This window comes from Cryptomeria japonica, chromosome 4 (genome assembly GCF_030272615.1).
Source record: "Cryptomeria japonica chromosome 4, Sugi_1.0, whole genome shotgun sequence".
Taxonomy (NCBI): domain Eukaryota; kingdom Viridiplantae; phylum Streptophyta; class Pinopsida; order Cupressales; family Cupressaceae; genus Cryptomeria; species Cryptomeria japonica.
Window position 1 is genome coordinate 363,133,496 of NC_081408.1, and position 26,192 is coordinate 363,159,687.

Below are 26,192 nucleotides of genomic sequence, written 5' to 3' on the forward strand. Positions count from 1 at the left end.
GATCTTGCCTCCAAGGGTAACCTCTACAATGGCAACAAACTACACTTAAGGAAGCTTGGGTAGGGTTTGGTTGCTATTTGTTTTGGCACACAAGATTCAAATTTGAATCTTTTTGTTTGACCATGTTGATCTTGTTGCTTTGCTCCCTACTAAAGAATTTGCTGTCATTTCTTTGCTATCAGTTTGCTGGTCTGATTTAGTATGAGGATCCAAAAAGGCAATAATGACTTTGCCCTTGTACTACCATGCCCTTTTGCCCTCATCTCTTGCTGCTCTAACCTTTGCCATCTCCTCCCTTCTCTCCTCTTGCTTCTTATCAGTTAGACCTTCATCTAGGAAGAAGCAAGTGCCAAGAACCCCTCAAGAGCTGCTTCTTGCTTAAAAGACTTTGCTTGTCACGAATGCTTGGCATGATGACTTTTATGGGTCTATCTCTCTCACCACATAGCTTACCCACCCTCCATGCTTGGCAGATTTGACCTTGCTAAAGCACCATGTCACTTAGGAAATTCAGTTTCAAGATCGAGAGTGCATTCATCTTGTTGAAGATATTATAGCTATGGTCGGATTCCTTTGACCAACCTAGCTAATCCAAATGTCTAATTGGCCTATCGGCCTTAGACATTTGTGTGTAATCAACTTACTCGTTCCTGTTTGTGTTATCATGTTCAGATCATATAGACTACCTGCGATTACTGATTGATCATATGGTATAATTGCTATAACGTGTATATCCATTATCGTATTGCATCACATTTTGTTATGAATGGTTTTACATAACCGATTCCATCTATTAGTGTATTGGTTAATATCGTTTATGATTGTTTGTTATTAATTATACATAACCGATTATATCTGTATCAGTTTGGTTATTATCCCGATTACATTTGTGAATTGGTTTGTCTTCAATAGCCATCGGTCTCTTAGTAAAGAGTCACGACCTCTTAGGAAGACTCTGAGTTTCATATATAAGTAATGATATATCTCCTTTGGAAGGTAACTAGAATGAGACATCAACAAGTCGATAATATACTGTATACGTGAATATATACATATAGATCGTGGGAAGTCAAATACTGCAGTCTGTACACATATATATATAGTTCGTGACTATATACAGACAGCAGAAACAATATCAGATTGAATGTGATGAATTGGAATCACTCAGCATACGGTAGATTTAGCATATCATCTGCAGATCAATATAACAGCATACAAGTAGATTGTTTCAGATAGTTCTTCATACTCAGCAGTAGATCAAATATATATAAATCAGACTGGAGTCTATTCATATTCTATTGTGATCAAAACTAAAATTTAAAATGCCTGTCTATTATAAACCTGATCTAAATTTAACACATCTTGGCTAAACTCTTTCACACCTTTAATGATTACATTTGCTGCTCTCCCTTGCCTTTCTTTGAGCTCTCTATCTTGCAAACTATTAACCTATGTGTTCGCTTCTGCCTACCTATCGACAAAATTGCCTCTAATTTGGGCCCACGTATCGGAAACTTTCGAGAAACTTCCTTTTTCAACTTTGTTTTGTTTCACTACATGAAGGTTTTCTTGGGGACGATTTCCCTACAACCTCAGATGCTTTAGAATTAAACACATCTTTATTTTTTGTTACTGATGTTTACATGGCTTGCTAAGCAGCCTTCATATCTTCCCAATCCAGTTTCCCTACTCTAAGAGCTTCTTGTAACAATGCTGCCTGCTCCTTAAAAAACTTTATTACCATCCACTAATGAATGATTTTCTGCTGTTAAAACGTGGATTGTATGGTTTCTTTGTTGCTCTGTGATTTCCAAAATCTCTAACCTGTGCTTAGCATTAATCAATTCTTGCACATATAAATCAAAACACCAGGTGAGAGGTGTGGAAGTGGGACTGTAGATGGTAGAATCTTCAAAGTCTTTACTGTCTTTAGACCTATTGCAGCCACCTGCTTGCATAGGGAACTTGTTGGAGTTACACTTGTGACTGGGGCAAAAGTTTTTGCTCTTTGAGGATGCTTTATTCTTGCTTGTTCCCACTTTAAAAGGGCAGACCTACACTTTGGATACCACAATACTGTTTGGCATTAACCCATATTCACTTACCCATTTTGATTGAAAGGCAATCTTTACTTGCCCTAGGTGGTTTGTTTCAATAGGAACAGAGAGCTCTTGCCCATTTTGCATGAGTGTTGCTGATTGGTTTTCCATTGCTAGAAGGAAGAGAAAACACTATTTAGAAAGCAAAATAAGAGCACTGCTAAATACTTGTCTATCTATTGGAGGCACCTGAAAGCTACCTGAAAAGAGCCCACAGCAACTGGACCCACCAATGAGAGCCCCACAAAGCTTCAATGACAGACTGTCTCCACCTTGTTAAACCCGCAAAACTAGGACCTGCTATTGACTGAGCTGATACTCAACAAAACCACTCTGGGTCTGATGCTCAGACAAACGTTGTCTTGCCTGTTTGTTTGTGATGAAGTCTTTGGCTGAAACAATGAATCCGGTCCCATTGCTCCACTAAACAAAAATCCCTTGTTGTGGGTTGTATGAATAATATTTCATATGAACCCTGCTACCACTACTCGGTCTTTGTGCTATATGTTTTCCAGATGGTTTATAAGCAACCCCAAAGTACAGCATTGTCGAGAACCATAAACCCACTCCCTTGAAAACGTATGGAGTGAAGTGCTTCGTGCTATATGTTTTCCAAATGGAGTGAAAGTGCTCAGAGAAGGTTGTGGCCATTTCAAAAATTAATGTTGATGAGTTTATAGTTTGATAGCTTATTGTCGGCTTCCATAGGGTGCCAGTTTTTGGGAACTCATTGTCGTGACTGGAATAAATGCCAAAATGGAGCCTTCAGAGGTTAAAAGGGGTCAGGAATACTTTGCCAAACATCGCGATGCCACCAGTGGGTCACACAAAGAGGATTTGGGATCAGATGAAGCCCTCTGGAGATTGCATAGGGCAGTTTAGAGGTTGTTATTTGCATTTGGGAGTCGCATGAAACATTGTGGAGGCCATGAGAGGCATGGAAAGGATGTATGAAGAGTGTTGAAGGCTATATCAAAGGGTTTTAATTTGTATTCTCCCCTGTTTAGTTTCTTCATCATGCAATAACCAGATATATTCTGTATTCTGAGTCTGTGCTGGGAAAGCACAGCAAGCTCATGAAGATTTCGGTGTAGGAAAATTCTAAGGGTGATTTCAGTTTTGGGTTTTCAAGTGTTTGGAAGGGATAATCATTTAAATGCAGTCTTAAGCCAGTTTGCAGGAAATGAAAAAGAACTAAATGAAAATTAACAGACCTGCAATGCTTCTACAGTGTTCATCAGGACCAAGGCAACTTATTTTCACCTGCGTGTGTTGCACATACAGTTTGCTGTTCCATACTGATTGGATTAGGAGTTTGTTGAATCCCCAAGTTATTTCCAGACTTGTGGAAAAGGTCAGAAATTTTTTAAATTTGTAATTCCTGAACGTTATATGAAGGTCTGTGCTAATGAATAAACATTGGTATCAAAAGATAACCTTCAGTTGTAGCATGCTATGTGGAGCCTAGTATATCTGGTTGACAAACTGTGAAGTGCAGAACAGCTCTCATAATACCTCTGCTAGCTCTTTGAAAGAGGTTAGAAGTTATGTCTTAACCCTGTAGTAGCATTATAAGAAAACTTTATTTTGTTGACAGTGAACTGTGAACTGTATTGCTGAATTCTATAATATCAGACATCCTGTTGCTTGTGACTGGCACATTATTTTATACCCGTGACAAATATTTATCATTAGACAAGAAACAGTGTAAAGTGGGATACATCAACACCAAATAAATGATTATTTTATCAAACAGTTAATAGTATAGAACACAACAAAAATATAGCGAGGGATTTTACACAAACCATTCATATAGATGGTATTCAACTCAGAATTCAAAATATACTTCTCTATGGTGAATTCTAAGTCTTAAAATACATGGGTTTTCTTACCTTACGTTATTTTGACATTCTTTGCATGGATGGTTGGACTTGGACCTATATTTAATATGATAAATCCACATCAATGAAGCTGTACTTGCTACTTGTATTTGTAAAGACAATTACAGTCTCCTTGTGATTACTTACTTTTACCTGCAATTATGAGGTTTTCTGAATGAGAGTACAACTTCTTTGCTTCCTTCTTCATGGTATCTGTTGTGACGTTTTCACACATTGCCCCATTGCAAATGGGGACCCCCACTTTTTGCTTTCTAGAGTAGTTGTCTTAGTTTAGTTGCCTAGCTTGGTAGTGGTCTCTTTAGTTATTAACCTTTTGCTAGTGAAAGATGCAGTGCCTTTGATTGTCAGGAAGTGATAAAGTCAGGCAGTCTAGCAGCAGTTAGGTCTCCCTCTGGACTGGTGTGGAGTCTTCTCAGCTCTAGGAGCTTAAGTGATAGGTGAGAGTTAAGGAAGTCATTGAGTGATGCTTCGCATGAATTCCATGATGGATGCTCGGGGTGATCGAATAATCCTCAAGCAAATTTGTATCTCAACAGATAATGATATATGATAGGTGAGTGATGAATGAAGGGATGCAATTAGAGTATCAGTTGTTATACTTGGATTTCCAGAAGGAAATTCAAGGGTGAAGTCTTCACCAGAGGGCAAAATCACCTTACCAAGCAAATGGCTAAGTGAAGAGGGATGGCGTTGATTGATGCAACTGGCAACTTGGAGTTGATGAAATTGAATCAAGAAATGATCCTTCCTTGACAAGTTAAAAACTGTGGCCTAAGAGGCAACCTTCCTTCACACCCTCAAAAGCACGGCCTAGGAGGGAATTTTCCTTGACATGCTAAACTTGTTTAGATCAAGTTGATGAATGAAGAGAACATCATATTGGAGGTAAAGTGAATTGATCAGCTAAGTGCTTGAAGGCAGCAAGTTTGATAAGAGGTGAAGTGAGTGATGAGATCAATAATTTGGAGAACTCAACCTTCCACTTCCACCTCACCTTGAAATCCATGGCCCTCCTTGGAGACTTCCTTTACACCTTACTACACTTAAACTTGAGGTCCAAAACCCCGGCCTATCTTGATGACTTCTAGTGGCACCCGAAAAGTTCGCCACCCTTGCACCACTTCTAGTTGTCTATGAAAAGCTCGGCTTAGATGTACATGCCCTTCCATTTGCTGAGATCCACACTTGGTGGAAGTTAAACACTTAATGTTTTTGAAAGATAATGTTGATTAAGGCTGGTAAAGTCTACCTAGTAAGAATGGGGATGCCTTGAACAATTCATTGAATAAGTGATGTTGATGTTGCATGGAAGTCACCACTTCCAGTGACCCCCTAAAAGCTCGGCCTGCTTGGCATGATTTCCATTTGTTACCAATATCCCCGGCTTGTCTTGGAGTCACTTCCAGTTGCTATGAAAAAGCCCAGCCTGCCTCAGACTATTTCTGCTTGACATAAAAAGTCCAGCCTAAGATGCTATAAAGAATATTACCGTCTTACCACCTTAAGGAAGATAAAGGTCGCTTTCATGAGGAAAGAAAAATGTGATTTGAACATTTGGTCAGACTAAAGCCAATAAAGAGATGAAGGTGATTAAGAAGGGAAGTCATTACTTCTAGTTGATGTCTAAAACCCCGGCCATGATTTTCACTGTCAGTGCCTCCCAAAATCCCCGGCTAGCTCTATGACATTTCCAGTATGGGCTCAAAAGCCCAGCCATGTTGCACTGTCAGTAACTCCCAAAATCTCTGGCCAGCTCTTGGACTATTTCCACTTGGCCATGAAAATCCCGGCTTTCCTTAGCACATTTCCAGTGGCCTCCCAAATCCACGACCTAGGTAGATAGTGAAATTCAGCATTTTGTCCACCACTTGGTGGAATCCAAAAATCAGACCTACAAAGGATGGAGTCTCAGACTGAGAACATGAGCAATCAGACTTCAAATATCAGTAAATCAGACCTTGAAATGTGAAAATCAGAACTCAAACAAAGGGAATTAATTTCCAGAGTCAAAGAATGACATTGTTCTCTTCTGTATCTTGATCAAAATGTATTTTCTTTTCAGGTTATGGAAGCGAGGGTGGAAGGCTTCACCAGCAGTTAGAAGGATACAGGGAAGCTGCTCAAAGGAAAAGATTTCACAAGATTACACAAGAAGGAGGAGGATATCAGCATGTTCAAGGCATGAGGGAGGGTGAAATGATCCAGCAATGAGAAGAATTCCAAAGATGAGGAACATTTGTAACCTTGTAAGAGAGAGGCATCATGACCTCAAGCAATGCATATGCAATGATCAACATCTTCAAGGGTGCCATTGAATGAAAGATGAAGAAGACAACAAAGAGCAAGCATGAGGTTGAAGGTGCTAAAGGAAGGAATTATACAAGTATCTTGAATTTCCTCCAGAAATCCAAGAGTCATTGCTAGTATAGCAAGAGAGTAATCTGAGATGGAGGCTTCAAGTGAAGGCGATCAGGTCAAAGAGGATGATGCAATTTGGGAATATCTCCCAACATCATCTCATTCCCTCTCATCATCATTGTAGGCGCTTGGAAATGTTGAGTATCAAGAGATATGCCTCAACCGCAAACTCTTGTGATGATCTACAAGATGAGCAAGCTGAGATGGCCCCAGTCATCTTCAACCCAATCACATCATTCCAAATCAGGACGTCCAGATTCAATGTACTTGACTCATCCATCAAGGAGGATAACTACCACATGTGGGCACAAAGTTTGATGTACCTAACCTCATCATTCATTGGTCAAACATTCCAGGAAGGACATATGTCCTGTTTATTGTAATTTTATCATTGGTCAAGCATTAAATGTTATGTAATGGGTGTAACAAACTCTAATTAGGGTTTTTCTGTATCAATCTTGCCATTGATGTGGACTTGATCCTGGCCATTCAATTGTATTGAAAGCGCTATAAAAGGCTTGCTCTCCTCATTTGTAAAGGTTAATGGTTAATAGTAGGTTAATAGTTAGTAGAGAGCAACAGGTAGCAAGCGGTTAGCAATTAGAAGTAGAGTAGGAGGAGAAGGCATAAATTGTTGCCAAACTTGTAAACAAACATCTTTTTCGTTGAAGATATGGTGGAATGTGTTGTTTCTTCTTACATATTGCATGATTTCTTGTTGAATCCTTATGTTAGATGAAGTTCATTGATTATGAAGGAGTAATGTGTGAATGTTGATAATTCCTTGTTCATACTATTTGTGGTTGGATGATTTTCAATTGCAGTGCATAGTTAGCCTGATTATTAAAATGTGCTAAGTTCAATTGCGGACAAGTTTATCTAAGTTGCGCCAGTGTATTGGGTATTTGGGTGAATGGTTTGTGATATGAAAACCTTTCGTTTCCCGTGGGAAGATTGCATCAGTTTTGTGTAGCTGTTGGATGTATGGTGAAGCAAAGCTTGGTTGAAGGGATGTGTCCATCCAAGCATGATCCATTATTGTCATTGATCTTAGTAGATTAGATCTCTCTAAACCCTTCATCTCTTTTTTTATTTTTTTTCAAATCAAGTAAAATTCCACGTTCCAGTAGTGTTCAAATGTTCAGGTTCAATGTAAGTTCCCCTTGTGATTCCAACAAATCACATCACAATCACTGAGTCTATCCATGTATAAGGTTAAGACCTGACTATCGGAACCTTGGATTCGACTCATTTGATCACATTGTTTAGCATCTGAGAGGTCTTTGTTCAAAAGAGGATAGAATACTTAGTATTTTATTCAGTGTTGCATGATGTCATAAAAAACACATCAATAGTATCCTTGATTCAAGTTTGGTGCTTCCTTATTTTTCTTCTTCTTGAAGGTGCCACTGTTGGCATGATTGGCATAACTAATGCAGATGAGGTGATGCAGTTGAAGTCTGTTGACTGAACCGGTAGAGGATAGAAGACTATTTGTGATGAAGAGATTGAGATTTTGTGATTAGATGACTTGAGTAGTTATTTGTGTTGTCATTGATGGCCAGTGATGATTAATGATGTTATCTGATGTTTGGTTTGTCATCTAAGTGATTTAGTCTACTGGAAACAAGGTTTACCGACAATATACAAAAAGACTGTGAAATAGGACTTTAACTAGTATATGCAGAGATGTTTTACTTGAAGCAGATGGTTGGTGATGATTGGTGATTTTCAGTTTGGAATGTACGCTTTTATCATGGTAATGAGTATCTGACCAGAACCGCATCTTATGATGACTATCGAAAGGCATGTTCTTAATTTCTGATGAAGTTTTGCCAGGGTTTAAGAAGGGTTTTAGAACCGGTGAAGAAATCATCAAACTGGTAATGATTATTGGTATGACGGTGATCGACATCAAGTCTACATGTTGATGATAACGTGACACAAACCGCATGAAGTGTTTGAAAGATGTTTTGCCGCGTTTGGAGAGCGAATTTCTTGGGAATGTGCAAAGTGCTTAGCGGAGTGAGCTAAGAATTTGACTTTGTACCAGATCGACTTGCTGTGACGACTTATGATTAATCAACGACTGATATTGATTTTTAATTGATTGTAATGATCCATAGGTGGATCTGTAATGAGCTGTAAAGATCTGTGATGATCTATGTAGTAAGTGTTGACGTGTCTGAAATCGCATTGCTGCAAACTCCATACGGCCAACATAGAATAGAATAACCAGCTGAGTATCCTATCCTCTCTTGAGATAAGGAAGTCCCTAATGCTATTTTTTATATATGATCAAAGGGGACAACCTCAAGGTTTTGATTGTCAGGTCTTGACTGTGGGACTACTCAGTGGTTTGATGTGTTTTTGCTGGAAACACAAGGGGACTTACGATTTGCAACAAACTGGTTTGCTGTGATTCTTGAATTAGGCAATAAAGAGCAAAAGGAAAGGGTTAGGAGATCTAAAACTAACAACATGGGTATGCGGGTAGACGGATTCAACATAACCAATTCCTGCTTGGCCAGAATAGCTCACAACCTTGCAGGAATGGTGCAATCTTCAAAGGGACTTGGAAGATTTTCAGACTGGAGACGCACGACTAAGCACCCAATTCTGGCGCAGCTCAGACGGACACCTGCAATTGAACTAAGCACAATTAAAGGCTCAGGTTAACCATACAAAAGGATACACAATCAATATATCCTCAATGGTATGAGCTTGAATCTATCAAATACCTGCACACCCAAAATAGAAAGATCTATCTAAAATGCTGAGAGAAACCATGCAAACAGGATGAAAACAAGACAATAAACACCAATTCAATGTCTATATATTGATTTTAGCTGCCTATTACAACAATTTCTGCAACATCTCTATGCTACTACTTAAAATCTAACTTATTCTAACTCTAAAATCTAACTCTCTCAACAGAGTCTAACTATCCAACAATCTCTAACTATCTAACTATCTAACCCTTTACAAAAGAAAGGCCTTTGCCTTTTATAGATATTACAATTTTGAATCAGAGGCTAGGATGGACTGCATCCAAGTGTCCTGATCTGCCTTCCAGAAGCTGGCAGCTTTAACCCATGCCGAATTAATTCTCAGTTATCCAACCAGCAACTATCTCAACTACCTGCCACTATTTGGCTTTAATTTAAGTCTATCCAATCTCCTTGGTGGTTGGGAATAGTTATCCACAAAAATATCTTGCGCGGGACCCATAGGCAGTTTTCAATAAAGCAGTTTCAGTTTTAAAACTGAATTTCTGGACTTAAATCCAGCTGTGCACTTTCTTGAGAATGCATAGATTTTGCAGCATTCAGAGTGTTCTTTGGTCTTTGGTCTCGATGGTGGACTTCATCTTTGTTCAGCGGCACGGTTCCCAATGTTTGGTTTCTCTCGCGCTCCTGCATCTTTTCTTTTCCAGTCTTTAGCGCCTGGCCTTGATTGCGATCCTTCTTCGATTTGCGTTTCAGGTCTTTCTCCTGGTTCTCCAATGACGTCCTGTGATCAATCAACCAATTTTATTTCATTAAATCAATTTGAAAAATTAAATAATTTAATTTAACAAACATTAAATTTAATTACGACGTCTGGCTTGAGAAGCTCTTTGTGAGATGTATCTTGAAAAATGCTTCTCCTTTCTCTTCGAATGTGAAATCTGATCCTTGGTCTTGATAGTGTTTGGGCGATTTACTTCTGCGTGATTTTACCTTTGGAGTCTTGGGCGTTTTGAATGGGTTTACGACGTTTTGAAAACTTCTTATAGCGCGACTCGGGAGGTTTGAAGAGCTCCTGCAAATTTTAAAATCCTAACACTCATACTTTTCTGGTGAATTTCGGAGAATGGGGGGGGTTTATCAATTTCAAATTCCCTATATTTGGGCCTGTGCGTTGCTATTTTCGGAGAAGTAGGGTACTTTGGAATTTGAACTGCGTTTTATCTTCCAACTTCGAATTTCTTGTATTGCTTCTTCGCGTTGCAGTTTTTTGAAGTTTATGGCGAATTTCGGAGCATTGAGAAGTTCCACAAACTTTAAACTGCGTTTTCTACTCCTAAGGGCGAACTTTGGACCATATAGACGCCTCTTTTTGCGATTTTTAATGCTTCTTTGCGATTTTCGGAAGTATTTTCGGATCATTCATCGCTCTTGCAAATTTATAACAAACTTCGGACCTCTTAGCATGTTTGGAACTTCGCGATTTTTAACCTTCTGGCGAATTTCAAAGTGCTTGGGGTTTTGCGAACTGGAGATATTTTCGGAGCATTAAGCGTTTTTGGCGAACTCTATCATTTTCGGACCTAAACCACCTTTTTGCAAATTTCTGAGTGTTTGAACTTTCTTGCAACTTTATCGCTTTTTCGATTTCGGCTCCAGGGTCCGAAATTGAGGTTTTAAGTGAATTGCGAACTTAAAAACTTTGGACCTAAAGCCACTCTTTGCAAGTTTTTAAAAAAAACTTAGGACCTCTTAACACCTTTTGCAAATTTGTCATATCTTGAAATTTCGGCCCCAGGGTTTGAATTTGGAGGTCTAAAGTGAATTTCGGACCTTTGGGGGCTTTTGGCAACTTTTGAACCTTTTCACATTTTAGCCCCAGGGTCCGAAATTGGAGGACTTAAGTGAAATTCGGACCTCTGGGGGCTTTTGGCAACTTTTAAACATTTTCCAGTTTTCGCCCCAGGGTCCAAAATTGGGCATTTTAAGCTTTTTCCTCAAGAAGTGCGAGCTTGGGCACTTGGGCGTGTTTGTAAAGATCTCACCGAAGGATCATTTTATGGAATATAACATTTAAGGAAATGCCACTTATACTTTAAGTTATATTCCATATATACTTTTAGGATGTTTGAGAGTGGTTTCGGACCTCCAAGAGTTATATTGCAAATTCTAGTTTTTGGAGGATTCCTCAGTTTTTCAGAGTTAGTCAAATTTCAGGATCAGGACATTCCAGACTTAGCCAGATTTCAGGGCATTTGGACATTCCAGACTTAGCCAAATTTCAGGGCATTTGGAGATCAAGATGACATTCCAGACTCCATCACTCACCAACTTGACCCTTCATATCCCCTTCCTCTTCCGCAAAGACAGAAAGGCACAAGCCGGGGGGTCCCTGTCTAAGATGGGGATGGGTGTGCGATTCGCACAACAGTAAGTCTTAGGGTTTTAATGCCGACTTAGTTGTAAAAGTTATTTATGTCGGTATAGTTGATGTTTTGGTGATCTTAGAGAAGAGTGTGAAGCCGTACCAGAGAAGAGTGAGATCTGCCTGAGTGTTGCAGATAGTGGAGCATAACTGGATCTGATTTAGCAAGCTGAGAAGTGCAAGTAACAAATCACTTTTTCATCTTTGTTTCCTAATAGTTGCAGCAGATTAAATCCCTTAACCGGGTAGGTCCTGACAGGCCTTAATCTTGTAAATCCTCTAACAAGGTAGCTCTCAAAAAGAGTGGTAAATCCTCTCATGAGGTTGATCCTAATAGGTCATTAAGCTCCTAACCGGGCTGCACATCCAAATCCCTTAATCGGGTGACTCCTAACAGGGTCTGCTCCTAACAGGGTGTATTGTAAGCTCCTAATAGGGCGTACTTCAAAAGAGTACAAATCTTTGTGGGTACTAACTCCCACCGTAGTTTTTCCCTATTTGGGTTTCCACGTCAAAAATATGGTGTTCATGTGTGGAATGATTTTCATGTGATGTTATTGATTATCTTTAGTTTATTCATTATTTTTGAATACACCGGTTATAGCAGTTTATTAGAGATTTATCAGTGATTACCGGTACTGTTTTATGAGTTGGCATATGTGGTAAATGAAGTTGGATTTGTTGTATGTTTGATTTGGGTTTAAAGTTTCAAATCGGTGTTAATATTGATTCACCCCCCCTCTCAGTATTAATCGGATCCTCATAGAATTAACACCCACATAGGTTCATTTTACTTAGGAAGTTTCTCATGTTTAGCTAATAATTATTCATCTTCTTTTCAATTCAATGATCTCTACCTTCAAGGCTTCCAACCATATCCAATTTGATAGATTCACATCAATGAATTTGTACTTGCTACTTGGATTTGTAAAGACAATTACAGTCTCCATGTGGTTAATTCCTTTTACTTGCAATTGTAAGGTTTTTGGAATGGGAATACAACTTCTTTGCTTCCTTCTTCATTGTATCCTTGATTCAAGTTTGGTGCTTCATTATTTTCTTCTTCTTGAAGGTCCCACTTAGCTTTGTTTTACTTAGGAAGTTTCTCATGGCTAGCTAAGAATTATTCAGCTTCTTTGTAAGGAAGTTAAGTAGCGGAACAACTTCCTACACTAATCTTGAGAGGAGGGTAATGCAAAAACTTTTACAGATCGTTATAGCAGTTACAAAAACTTAACAAAAGTAATCAAAATATTATGCATACCACAACACAACACAGTGATTTATTTGGAGAAAACCCTTTTGGGAGAAAAACCTCACACTCCAAAAGTAGTTCAATATATTATTCAACAATCAATAACATATTACAATATACTTGCAGAGCAAGCTCTTCGTAGGAGTACCACTAATCAAAGACTCAGAGGTAACTCAATCGCTATAAGACTCTTACACACAACCTCTATCTCACGCATCTCATATATAGGAGATACAATACAAGAAACCGTCAAATGGTATTACAAAACCATGGGCTGAAACCACCCAATAAAGTAGAGCCGACCTTATCTCCCTTCTAGATGCCCTATGATGTGTTAAAACACACATCGACACATGTCCTCCCTTTTACATTTCATTTATGTGTGCAATACATTTTATATTTCCTATTTCAAAAGTACAAACTTCTGGAGGCCATAACTTGAGAACCGTGTGTCCTATTGACGAACCGTTTGAAGTGTCGAAAAGCTTGCGAAGTGCTCTATTGCCTTGTAAGCTGCTATGCCCCTTATGTCCACTTTTTAGGGCATTTCAAGGCCTTTAAAGTTCTCAAAATTAAATTTAAACCTTTCATTACACCCCTCCAAAATAGAAACTTTAATATCTTCAAAACTAGCTGTGATCTTGCGACGTAACTTTACCGGAATGCTTATCTAGCCAACCAGAAGCTTCGGGAAGAATTTTGCACCATTTCGTGCTGAAACGAAAACTTACTATAAATAGTAACCTCATGTAAATGCAAGTTTGAGACACTATTTTTCCCAACATTCTTTTCAATCCAATGATCTCTACCTTCAAGGCTTCTCCACCACCAAAAGCATCACCTGTAAGAAAATAACATTTGGCAATGATACTAGGAACCAAAGTTATACTTCCTCATTAAATTTGAGCATTCTTTCCTTTTCCATGACTTAAGGATTATTTTTCCTTTAAACAATGTTCTTTACTATTGCATATCCAAATCGTGTATATGTTAGCATGTACACTACTTACTCCTATGTTCTTAATGCTTCATTTTGTCATCTTGATTGTCTACCTTAGTAATATTTTTTCTTTATGTTGAGTAGAGTCAAGGTTACGAAAGTCTTATTTCGCACATTATTACTGAATTTGTTTATTTTCTTTGTTGTTACAAATGGTTATGAAATTGTATTATGCACCTTTTACGAGCTAGCTTTAGGATAGGATGAGATTTCAGATTTCTTGTAGTTTCAAACTTAAGTTATTCCAATTAGTGACAACCTTTACATTACATATATGGGCTTTGGAAATGTGACCAGATACTGCAAAAATTTCTCATCCGTATGAGGACAGAATTCGCTATTTGTTGGATCATCCTCCACATCCTTTGCAATTCAATTCAATGAGTGATCTGTTAAGCATGGATGGACCTTATACATGGATCCAAGAAAGATCCGAGTTAGAAGTTCTTTCCCAGCTATTATCATGTGAGCATGTCTTTGCAGTAGATACAGAACAACACAGTTTGCGATCATTTCTTGGTTTTACTGCTCTAATTCAGGTTTTTATCTTTCTATTTTAGTAGTTCTTTTCTGCTGTATAATTGTATTCAATTTGGGAATTATAATTTCTTATTTCTTCAAAAATCTGTACACTTCACAGATATCAACCCAGAAGGCAGACTATCTCGTGGATGCTATTGCACTACATGACGATATTCATTTACTACAATCAGTCTTTGCTAATCCTCAGATCTGTAAGGTGATTATATGCTTGTTGCCTTTTATGTTATATATATAACCATTGAAGCTATTGGTAATCAGTGTTTACATTATGGGTTAGCTTCACTTTTGTATTAGGCATTTTTTTCACTATTGAAAGACTGCAATTTGTATTTATGCTTGTAGTTTTGGATATTATCATATTTGTTTTAATCTATAAAGAAATTTCAATTCAGGATCTTGTATTTGCTCTATATTATTGGTAGTTGTACTGTTTTGTTTTCCTATGGTCCTTTGTTGGCCATTTACCTGTACACTGTGTTCTTCCACTTATGGTATTTGGCTTCAACGTTGACAATATAGTATTTGATCACATCTAAAATTGAAGTTTAATTTGATTGTTTTTTGTTATGGGTCAATTTAACAGATCCACTACACTAACCATAGAAGTAGCCATATCTGCATTCAAAGTCATTGAAGAAAGTTGAATTATTCAGCTAAGAAATCAGAAATATAAGATCACCTTAATCTGTGGTAATTCCGGCTTGACCACTTAAAAATGGGAATCAGGCGGAATATGGATCAGCTTTGGTATCTGGAAGCCAGATCAGAAACGACAACCCATGTGAGTTAAGCATGATATCAAAAGCAGCCCATTTAATGAGGGCTCCTATGCCTATAAGTGAGGCTAACTCTACAGATTTTTTTATGAATCCGTACATGGGGACTCATCTGACACATCATTCATTGCTGTTTTCTCCCTATCAAGTGTGCATTATTATCCATATTTATAGCAACTTGAATAAATAATTTAATTAATCATCATATTTCTAACTTGATTAGTATATTTACTTAGTGAACGACGGGGATGCGTTTCCCCCCCAAATCCCCGCATTTCTGAGATGGGGAGACGGGGATAGGGTGTCCCACCATTGCCACTGGGACCTATGGAGACGTCGGAGACATCCAGATGTCTCCCAGATGTCTCGGTGACTCCTAGGAGTCTCCCATAGCCCCAACTTGGAAATTTGAACCCTAAGCAAAAATGGTGGAAAATTTGTGAAAATGGCATCCTTGACTTCAAGTTATATTTCATGTATATATTGGCAAGATGTTTGAGAGTGGTTTCAAATCTCTAGGAGTTATGATGCAGATTCTAGGTTTTAGAAGATTTAAAATTTTTCAGACTTAAGTCAAATTTCAGTAATCAACAACTTCCTATATTCTTTCATTCTCTATTCACTCTTTGTCTCCCTTCAACTCTAGGCCTGTTGTGACCTTTTCACACATCACCCCATTGCAGATGGGGACCCCCTCATTTTCACTCACTTGATTGTTTGCTTTAGGTCTCTTGGTAGTGTCTTTGTGACTCGCAATTTCAATGTAATGACCCCTACCAGTAGAGAGTCTGTTTAACACTAATAGTCTAATTCAATATGATTGTAGTATCAAACAATTCATTTTAATTTATGAGACGATTCTGTTTAAATTTTAACACAGGTGAATTCTGAACCCATTATTGCCATAACAGTCCATTAATTATTCTACATATAATCTATAATGTAGGGAACTCAGGGTGAGATTCAGATCATACCTTATGCCTGAAAGTAGACGACCTGATTTGTGAGAACCTGCAATCACAAGGACGCACACAAAACCTACAAACACATTTGTTTCTGATCAGCATAAGATATTTTATTCTAACATACAGATAGTGGGCAAGTATAAGATTTCTGAAAGAAAAACTAGGGTCCATTGTCTACCAAGACCAAGGGATGTTTGCTTCTAACCCCCTTGCTAGACTTGGTGGCCCTGTTTGCTATCCTACCAGACTTTATACCTTTAAACACTTAGATTCTTTCCAACTTGGTAAGACTCACATGGAGATGGTGACTTCATGGGTCTTATTACCAAATGAAAGCCCCTCGTCATCACTGGATACCCTCCCCAATGCTCTCACCAAGATGAAATTAATAACAGTTACTCTAAACTACTTTTTGGATAAATAGCAGTAATCCTAAATGAAGTTATACAGTACATATTCTCAGTCATATTCAAACAGTAATATATAATTTCAGAACTGTGACATTTTAGTATAATTACATACATGAACATTTCCTGTTTCTTTAAATATTTTAATGTTGTTCCTAAAGTAATAATTAATACAGTGACTTAACGAAGTAGTTGTGTTCTTGGCTGAACCAAGGACGTAATCCCTTACCTGTCTGTGGTAGAGCAGAAGACAATTCTTCTGAATCCGATACCTTGTTGGCAATAGTCTCTGCATTCTTCTATATTCCTTCTGATTACTTCTTACTGTATTAACTTAAGAGTTCTTTCTGATTTATTATTTGTCTGGTGAAACATTATATATATATATTAACTATGACTGTCATACATATTGCAGTCTATATTAATATTACTATTAAATTCTGCATAAGAACACTATCAGGCGTCACATATTAAGCATACATATTAAGCACATCCCCATGCATACCACCAAGAACAAGGATGTTACTAGCTGTAACTTAATAACAGTTCTGATCCGATTTGATTGATGGTGATCTTCCTGGATGCTTTGGTTCCTTTCCTTTATATTTCTCAATGTGAAGGAAAAGTCACACCTCTTCATCATGTATGCCCTTTGGCTAGAGACACACCCTTTCCACCATTAGCGCCCTTTGAAAGAGTGCAACCCTTCATTACATCTACCCTTTGAAAGGGACACAACATTTCATCATCAGATCTGCACTTCTTATTTAAATCAGATCTCCACTTCTGATTCTCCAATTATCTCCCTCTCAAATGAGGTTCTCTTCTCCCTTTTATATTTCATATTTGAGGGAGTCACAACTTTTCATTCCATGTTTTTGAACCATTCATTAACTTAATTAAATTTTATTTATATTTAATTATATTCTTTTAGATTTTAATTTTTATTCTTTTGCATTATAATTTTATTACTATTATTATTATTATTTACCATTAAATTCTATTTCAAAGTGGGGGCATTACAATCCACCCCACTCAAGATTGCTTGTCCTCAAGCAATTTCAATTTCTGCTAAATCTTTTCATGTGAGGATCCCCAAACTAACTCTTGGAGATTTTTAATCTTCAGACAAGTTTCCTCTCATCAATTGTGATCTTAAGAAGAGTGTTGGCTATTCCTATGGGTATCTGTTCAAGACAAAGCAAGGGATGAGTTTCTTATACATTAAGATGAGAATTAGTAGCATGACACAAATCTATGAACTTAATTGTGAGATGATCATGCTGACTATGCCTCATAGAATTGAGACCTTTAGGGATTAGTTCACTAAATCTCATTGTTGGTATGGTAATCATACCCTAACGTAATTATTCATACTTGATATCATGACTGATGACTATGTTTAGCCATGCTCTATACAATTTTTGAATATGATTTTAGTGATGTTTAACGATGAGTGATAAGCAGCTAGTGGAATAGTGTTGTCTAGATAATAGAAGAGATTTTGGTACAAAGAGTTAAGTACCACTGATGACTGCGGAATTGATTTTTAGGAAAACCCAAATGATGGTTTTACTCTATTATTACATATTGTTCATGAGAGGGATACAGATATGTATTGCTTTACAAGTTATGTCTAAATCAATAGTCAAGACAATTGGTGAGATAAATTTCTCAGAAAAACGTATAATGGTTGTATTATTTAGCTATACTTGACTTTAATAATTAGAATATATATCTCAAACCCTTACATTGGAGAGTGATTAGTCAATGAGAAATTCAGTTGATAGTGTGAATATCACTAACACCGTAGTTACCAAGTAGAAGTGAGACACTAATCACATAAATCTGGCATCACCTACTTTTGCTGTACAGTTTGTATGCACAGATTTTTATGGCTGGATATTAACGTATTGGTAACTTGGGTGGTAGATTGAGATTAAATGTATCACAAATATATTGAATGGCTAACATGTTTCCTTTCTCCTTTTATGTCAATTTATAGGTGTTACCCTTTTCTTTTGCTTACAGCCCAAATCAAGTTGAGCTTATCACCATTAGTTTTAAAAGAGAAAAATGTGAGGTGCATTTAATTTTAGTTTTTTCCACATTGCATTCAGGTGTATAAACATAAGAATCAAGAAGCTTTTATTTTCAGTAATGGACTGTTGCATTTATACAAATGTAGACAATATTGAAAAGATTACACAAAATTGCTGAAAAGAAGTCTTTATTGATTCAAAGTTAAAATCTATCTCACACAAGCCGTGAGATTTAGCTTGTCTCATATGCATAAAATGTAATATACACAAGAATGGGTTGGAAAGAAATATAAGATACATATATAGGAAGGGAGACTGGTTATTGCCTGAAGGCTGGTTTGGGTCTCTCGTCTGTGAAATTTTCAGCTCCAGTTTGCTTGTCTTGTGTCTTCTGCAGCTTTCAATCTTCATATCCTGCATCCGAAGGAATTGCAATGGTTAGAGCTGAGCTCTAAGCAATAAATAGTCTCTAATCCTATATACATATCCACCCACTAATGTATAAACTGTCTTTTACATGTATCAGGCAAGCTAAAAGTCACTCCTGACAAGCGAAAAGAGAGAAGGAAATGATCATGCATCTTAAAATATTTTATTTCTAATCTGTTTGTTTCATATGCAGCTACAGGTGCAGCCATAACTTAAATTGGAATGAGTGGAGTGAAATGTGGCTCCCACAAGGGTTGAGCCCAGCTCATCAAAAGATAGGCAATATGAACAACATGAAATCTATATTGCATTTTACAGATTTTTGCAAAATTCATGACATATGAATGCAAGTGTGAATAATGGAGTGCTGCATATTTGATTCAGAAAATGAAAAAATGCATTGTTTGCAAGAATACCAAGATCAAGGAATAGCAAATGTAGAACCTTTATTGTGCTTTTAACAGATTCAGAAAATCTGTCATTTCAAATGGAGTTATACAATGCGTGCCTTTTCAAGAAAAATGAGAGACGCTCAACAGGTTTTAGACCAAATCCTAGAAAATTATGGGAGTTACGAGAAAGAAAAGGGGCAGCCATATTTCAGCCTATTTTTCATCAAATTCACAATCAGAAGGGGTTCCTTTGAGAATTGAAGATGCCAACATACAGGACAGCATGTTTCAGTTTAGCTTTTGGCCCAATAACAACCATAGTATGCATGTTTTAGAGGGGATTACACCTTGTATGCAGCCTGTGCAGTCGCAAGGTGACAATACAGTGAACTTCAGCCAGCTCAAACTGGAAGAAACTATAATCATGGGTTTCAGAAAAGCTTCAAACTCCAATGCCCAGGTTGGTCTAACTTCAAAAAATTGGCATCAGAGCATCTCCCAGCAAGTTTTCTGATCGTGGAATAAATGAAAACATGTCTGTAAATACTGATTCGTCTGAGATTGTACATTATCCTGGGAAGCGAAAAAGCAGATTCTCTGAAGGAGGAGTTTATATGTCCATTCAATGATTCAGATACATATAGTAAATGGTATAAAAATAATTGCGCTGAAGGAAAATCAAAAGAAAGGCAAATTTTAAACTGCAGAGCCATAAACTTGACACTAAAAACAAGAGGCTGCGGATAGATAATGAAGATGCATTAGAAGTCGCGCCATAAGCAAAAAAAAAAGAAAAAAAAAAAAAGCTTCAAGGAGAGTCAGAAAACACAGTGGAAACAATAAAAGAATTTAAAATGGCGGCCATGACAGAATGAAGAAACGAACCTTGGAAATATAATGCAGTAAAGAACATATTCGTGCGCACAGAAGGCTCCATGAAACCTGTCAACAACACTCCTTCCAGCGAAATTTCCAGATGGCCGCTAGGGTTTCCAGCAATATGACGGCGCTTCTCCAAGAAGCCTTCGAAATAAAGTGAGAAATGAATGTCTTTACATTCATTTTAGGGTTCAAACCCTAAAAGTTCGATAAAACTTGGCCTTGCTTTATTAAAAGCATTATTCATCCTATCATAGCCGCCACTTTAAGTTCTTTTTTTTTTTTTATAAGCTTAGGGTCTATTTTAATTTTTGCATTTTAAATCAAAATTGTAAATCTTTATAAAAGTGATTTATTAATCATTTTTAATAAATGATATTATTTAAATGCAAATTAGTGCTTTAATGCAAGTTGAGGTCATTTAAATATAAAGACCTAGTCAAGTGGTGGAGCATCAAATATGGAGATGTGGCGAAATGTTCATGCCAAGTAGAAAGACTTTATCAAAGAGGTTAAGAAGACATCTTGGAGTTAATTTAAGTTATCATCATATGTATTTATGAGGAGAAGAGTTTCATACAGATAGGATACCTTTTGAGTCTTTTGAGTCATCTTTTGAGGGATTTCTGTTTTCAAAGTAAAAAAGGAGACTTTTCCTTGATTTTGAATAGGTTGTTGATAAGTTTGAGGTCCTTCTTTTTAGGCCTTTTACTAAATTCGACCCCTTTATTCAGGATTCATTTCCTCTTTTCTTGGGTTTTTTGGTGGGAGATTGAGCCTACTTATTCTCTTCCTTATTTTCTTGGATGGGGGATGCAAAAATTTGGGAGTAAAAAAAAAAGGAGACTTTGTACTTTCTGGAGAAAGTGTGTTATTTCGTTCCAAGTATTGTATCAGATTTTGGGGTGTGCATTATCAGAGCCTTTGAGAGCTTTTATACAGCATTTTCGATCTATTTCTGGGGTCACACTTGTATGCAGATTGGTGATTGATTATTCTTTTATGTGTTTCTTATCTGAAACCTTTTAAGTTTGTCTCATTTTGGCATCTTTGTGACTAAGATTTCTCTTCACAGGTCAGGGGTTGAATAAATTTCTAAATATATTTATTGTGATTAATGTCCTTTAAATATTATTCTGATTGCTGATCTTCCTTTGAAATATTTATGTGTTGAGGGTTTTATCAGATATTGTATCATTATATGAGTAACTGTAGGTTCAATCTGTGTGAAAGGATGCGTTGTCCCATTTAGCTTTTGGTGTATCACCTTTTTAATGATTATTAAGTTCTTTAAGAGTTATGTTAATCTTTCTCTTTTCCCTCCATTTAGTTACAATATAAAGAATTTTAGGTGCTATATCACATAGGAACCGGCCTATAATCCGGAGGTTCAGTCTAGCTAAAGGTTACCCACGCCTTTGACTGATCCCATGTTCTTCAGAGATCTTGAGTGTTTAGGTGCTTGAGAAAGGGTTGCAATTTCTGGAGTTAACAATAGGCAACTTACTATACCTATCAAGGTCTTATGCTATTACTTCACAGTTCACATATTCACATTCTTCCTTCCTATAAGTTTCATGGTATCGACATGTTTCAATAATCCCTAGGTTGTCCTTCTCATGTTATTATAAGTGTGGGACTCATGTTTGCAGAAAGGACCTTATTGATCTAATACATACACCTCATTTTAGATGGGATGTAAGAGTATAGCTCTTAAAACATTTATGAGTACTTACGAAACATGCTCATAGGATAACGAAACATATTCAAGGAAGGCACATACATGAATTTAGCATGCTGAAAACATGACATACATGGGTCAAACAAATAAATAAGCATAAAGTATGAAACATACATACAAGATACATACCTAAGAAGGGTACACATACAAAATACCCATGAAGTATTCATGTTGAAGACACATTGTACATGAAGCAAGAATATAAATATGCATATCCATAACAGCATAGACATATGTAAGGCATGAAGAATTTACATGAAGCAATACATGAATACGCAAGAGGCATAAAGCATACAGTACACATGAACATACGTAAGGCATGAATCATATACATGTAAGACATGAATTATACACATGAACACGCTTAAGGCACGAATCATACACATGAAGTTACACAAGGCATGAATCACACACTTGAATACATGTAATTCATGGATCATATACACGTGATGCAGAAAACATGAAGTACACACATGGATATACTAAAGTCTCGTAGCGCATAACGCATGAAGCATGAATTCACGTAAGTGGCACATAAAGCATGAATGTACACTTGAATTCACTTAAGTCATGAGGCATACAGATGAATACACTTGAAGCATACGACATACATGTAGCTTATGGTCATGAATACACATAAGACATGAAGCATACATGTAGAGCATAAAGCATGAAGTATGCACATGAAACATAAGACATGAGTCATACACATGGATATGCAAAAGGTGTAATACACGCAAAACATGGATCGTATATCTAAAACATGAAGTAATACGTAAATACACATAAGGTACAAACATATATGCAAATGGAGTAAACACACTGAAAACACATCAGTCATGAAGTAAATATGTTTAAGAGATGAAGCTTTTAAGAAAGGCCTACATAAAATGCGCATGGAATAAACATGTTGAAATACATCAATCATGATGCGAAGTATATTCAAGACATAAAGCATACATGAGAAAAATACACATATACAATGGAGCTATCATACTGAAGTCACTTCAGACATATAGCAAACGCATAAATATCTGCAAACTATGGAGTATATATAGATGAAACATATGTTTGAGAGAAATATACATGAGGCATGTGAATACACTAAAGGTACGAAGCATACACTCAAGGCAAGAAGCATGCACATAGAACATAAAGTATACATGTAGGGCATAGAGCAGGCACATGGGCATATACAAACAAGGAGTATACACACAAATACATATATTTTTAGATTCCTTCTTATCAACTAGAATGATTCATTGATTTGTGTTTACCTTGGAGGATGGCCCCCACTTTGAAATAGAATTTAATGGTAAATAATAATAATAATAATAATAATAATAAAATTATAATGCAAAAGAATAAAAATTAAATTAAAATTAAAATCTAAAAGAATATAATTAAATATAACTAGAATTTAATTAAGTTAGTGAATGGTTTAAAAAATATGGAATGAAAAGTTGTGACTCCCTCCAATATGAGTTATAAAAGGGAGAAGAGAACCTCATTTGAGAGGGAGATAATTGGAGAATCAGAAGTGGAGATCTGATTTAAATAAGAAGTGCAGATCTGATCTAAGTCACAAGGTTCGAATTCGAATTCGAAATCGACGGCCATGAAATTCGGATGAAATTCGACAAGGGAAAAATTCGAAAAAAAAAATCGGATAAAAATCGCCTTATATAATTTTGTTTATTTTTTAAATATATGTATACTTCTAATAAATTATCAAAATAGCTTAACATTGCTAAATAGATTTGTAGTCATTATAAAAAGATGGCACATTTATAAAATATAAACCATAAGAAACATGTGAAATCACGATTGTGAAGATGTTTTCTTTTCAAAAAGTTACAATAAAAAGTTAAGACTTTAGAACTTCAAAAAAGCTCTAAGTCATCAAGAGCACTTGCCTCAGATGGTGTAGCATCATCATCTGTATCACTATCCAATTCTTGATCAAGAAAGTCAGGCTCATTTGCAACTGGCACTTCTACGTCTTGTGGAATGCGTTGTTGTGAAGATGTGGAGTCGCTTGCTGATTTGTTCATGAACAATTTCAAATTGCTGCGAACGTAGACAAGATCTCCCAACTTTCCAGACAACAATTTGTTCCTCTTCTTGGAATGGATGTGGTCAAAGCAACTCCAATTCCTCTCACAAGCTGATGAACTTGCTCGCTGACTCAGTATTCTAATGGCAAAGCGCTGAAGTTCAGGAGTTTGTGCTCCATAGCTCATCCACCATCTATAACTAGGTACTGCATCTTGTTTCATATCATATTTGGCTCCTGCTACTCCAAACAACCCTTCTGCTCTCTTGTATAGCCAACTTTGGTCCCTGATTAGACATGCAATTGCTGGATCTAGTTCAAATTTGCTAATGGCTTCATGAAACCCTGCCATAATTTCAAAATCAGCTTGTCGATCAATATGAAATAGCTTAGGCTCCAAATAGCAAGCTGCTGCATGTAAAGGTGTATGCATCATTTTCCATCTGGAATCAACTGCTGCCCATATCTCCATGTACTTTGCATCTACATTATTTAGTGCTCTCTGAATAGCTTCCTTACAACGATCCATGCTTTCATAAAGCATGCCAAGGCAAGGTTTGTCACCATCAACCATACGAAGCACATCAACAATTGGCTCACATATACTTAAAACCTTTGTTCCACTTTCCCAAAAGCTGCTATTTAAAACAATTTGCTCTATGTTCTTGCCCTTGGCACTTTTAGAAAGCGCTGAATTTTCCCACTCATTGGAACAAACAACTGATCTCAAAGCTGCTTTCTCTTCAACAACTCTTTTCAAAGTGATATAAAATGAAGCAAATCTCGTGTCACAAGGCTTCAACATTCCCTAGATGCATGCTGCTTGTAAAGACTCAATGTGAGACGATGATTTCTTATGAAGTTTGCAATTGCTCTCCCTCTATGAATTGCTTCATGTATCCATGGAAACTTAGCCAAATCATGAAGCAACAAATCCAAACAATGTGCTGCACATGGACTCCAATATATTTGTGGGTATTTCTCAACAATCAGTTTTCCAGCTCCCACACAATTTGCGGCACTGTCAGTTACCACTTGAACCACATTTTCCACCCCTACTTCAAGAATGGCTTCCTCTAATATTTGAAATATGTATTCAGAAGTTTTCTTGTGGTTCACGGTGTCAACCACTTTCAAGAATGCAACACCTTCAGGACAAGCCACCAAAACATTGATCAATGGCCTTTGACATATATCTGACCATCCATCACTCAATATGGTGCAACCTGTTGCCTTCCAAGAGGCTTTGACCTCAGCTAGTTTCTCAGTCACTCTTTCCTTTGACCTCTCCAAAAGACTTATCCTGAAAGCCTCAGAAGTGGGAGGTGTGTACCCTTTGCCAAACTCTGCAACTTTTTGAATTGCATTGTGAAAATACGGATTTCTAGCTACATTGAATGGAATAGCACTTGTGTAAAACAAATATGCTAGTGCATCATCCACCTGTTGTTTCTCTACTGGTTTCCAAAGACTCTTCAAAGTTCCACTCTCTTTGGATGTCCCTGTGGCCTTGGGTAGACTCGAAGAGGAAGACATAATAGATGTGGATCTAGACACATCCTCTTCAATTCTTTGTTTCTTTTGTGCCACTTGCATCTTTCCTGCAATCGAAGAGGCTTGCTCTTTCTCTAAAATATCTCTAATTTCTTTGGACACATTTGGACATGCAGTAACACCTCCACCTTTACCCCCTGAAATACCAAGCAAGTGGTCCTTTATCCTTGTTAAAGTTCCGGTATAAACTTTCGGGCACAAGTTACAATGAAGATAAGTACCATTGTGGGTCACATGTTTCCATCCCCCTGAAGTTGATTTGTTGGGAGCCATTACAATTTGTATAATTTAGAAGAAAAATGATTTTTAATATTTAAAACATGGATTAAATTTTATTTAAAAACATTAAAACAAAAAATATATAATATGTTAATTTTTAACTCTAAAAAGCAAAATAATTCAATAAGTTTAAAACTTTATTTAAATATATATTTAACTCTAAAAAGCAAAATATATAATAAAATCACTGTAGTAAAATAATTTATATGTTTTAAAATATAATGGTTTCTTGAAGTATATATTATAATATGTCTAATATTTAGAATAAAATAACAGTAGTAAAATATTGCACTACAGTTCAT

General features: G+C 36.8%; 1 protein-coding gene across 5 annotated transcripts in view; it reads left to right on the forward strand.

The window, feature by feature from the left end:
* LOC131040988 (protein RRP6-like 3) overlaps positions 1–26,192 on the forward strand; it is a 337,570-nt gene that overhangs the window by 19,343 nt on the left and 292,035 nt on the right. For 4 of the 5 annotated variants that reach the window (XM_057973966.2, XM_057973963.2, XM_057973965.2 and 1 more), the window contains exons 2-3: positions 14,125–14,366; positions 14,468–14,566. In XM_057973966.2, the coding sequence (XP_057829949.2) occupies positions 14,125–14,366; positions 14,468–14,566 (341 nt within the window). The remainder of the gene's footprint in view (positions 1–14,124; positions 14,367–14,467; positions 14,567–26,192) is intronic. The other variant, XM_057973967.2, reaches the window with a different exon arrangement.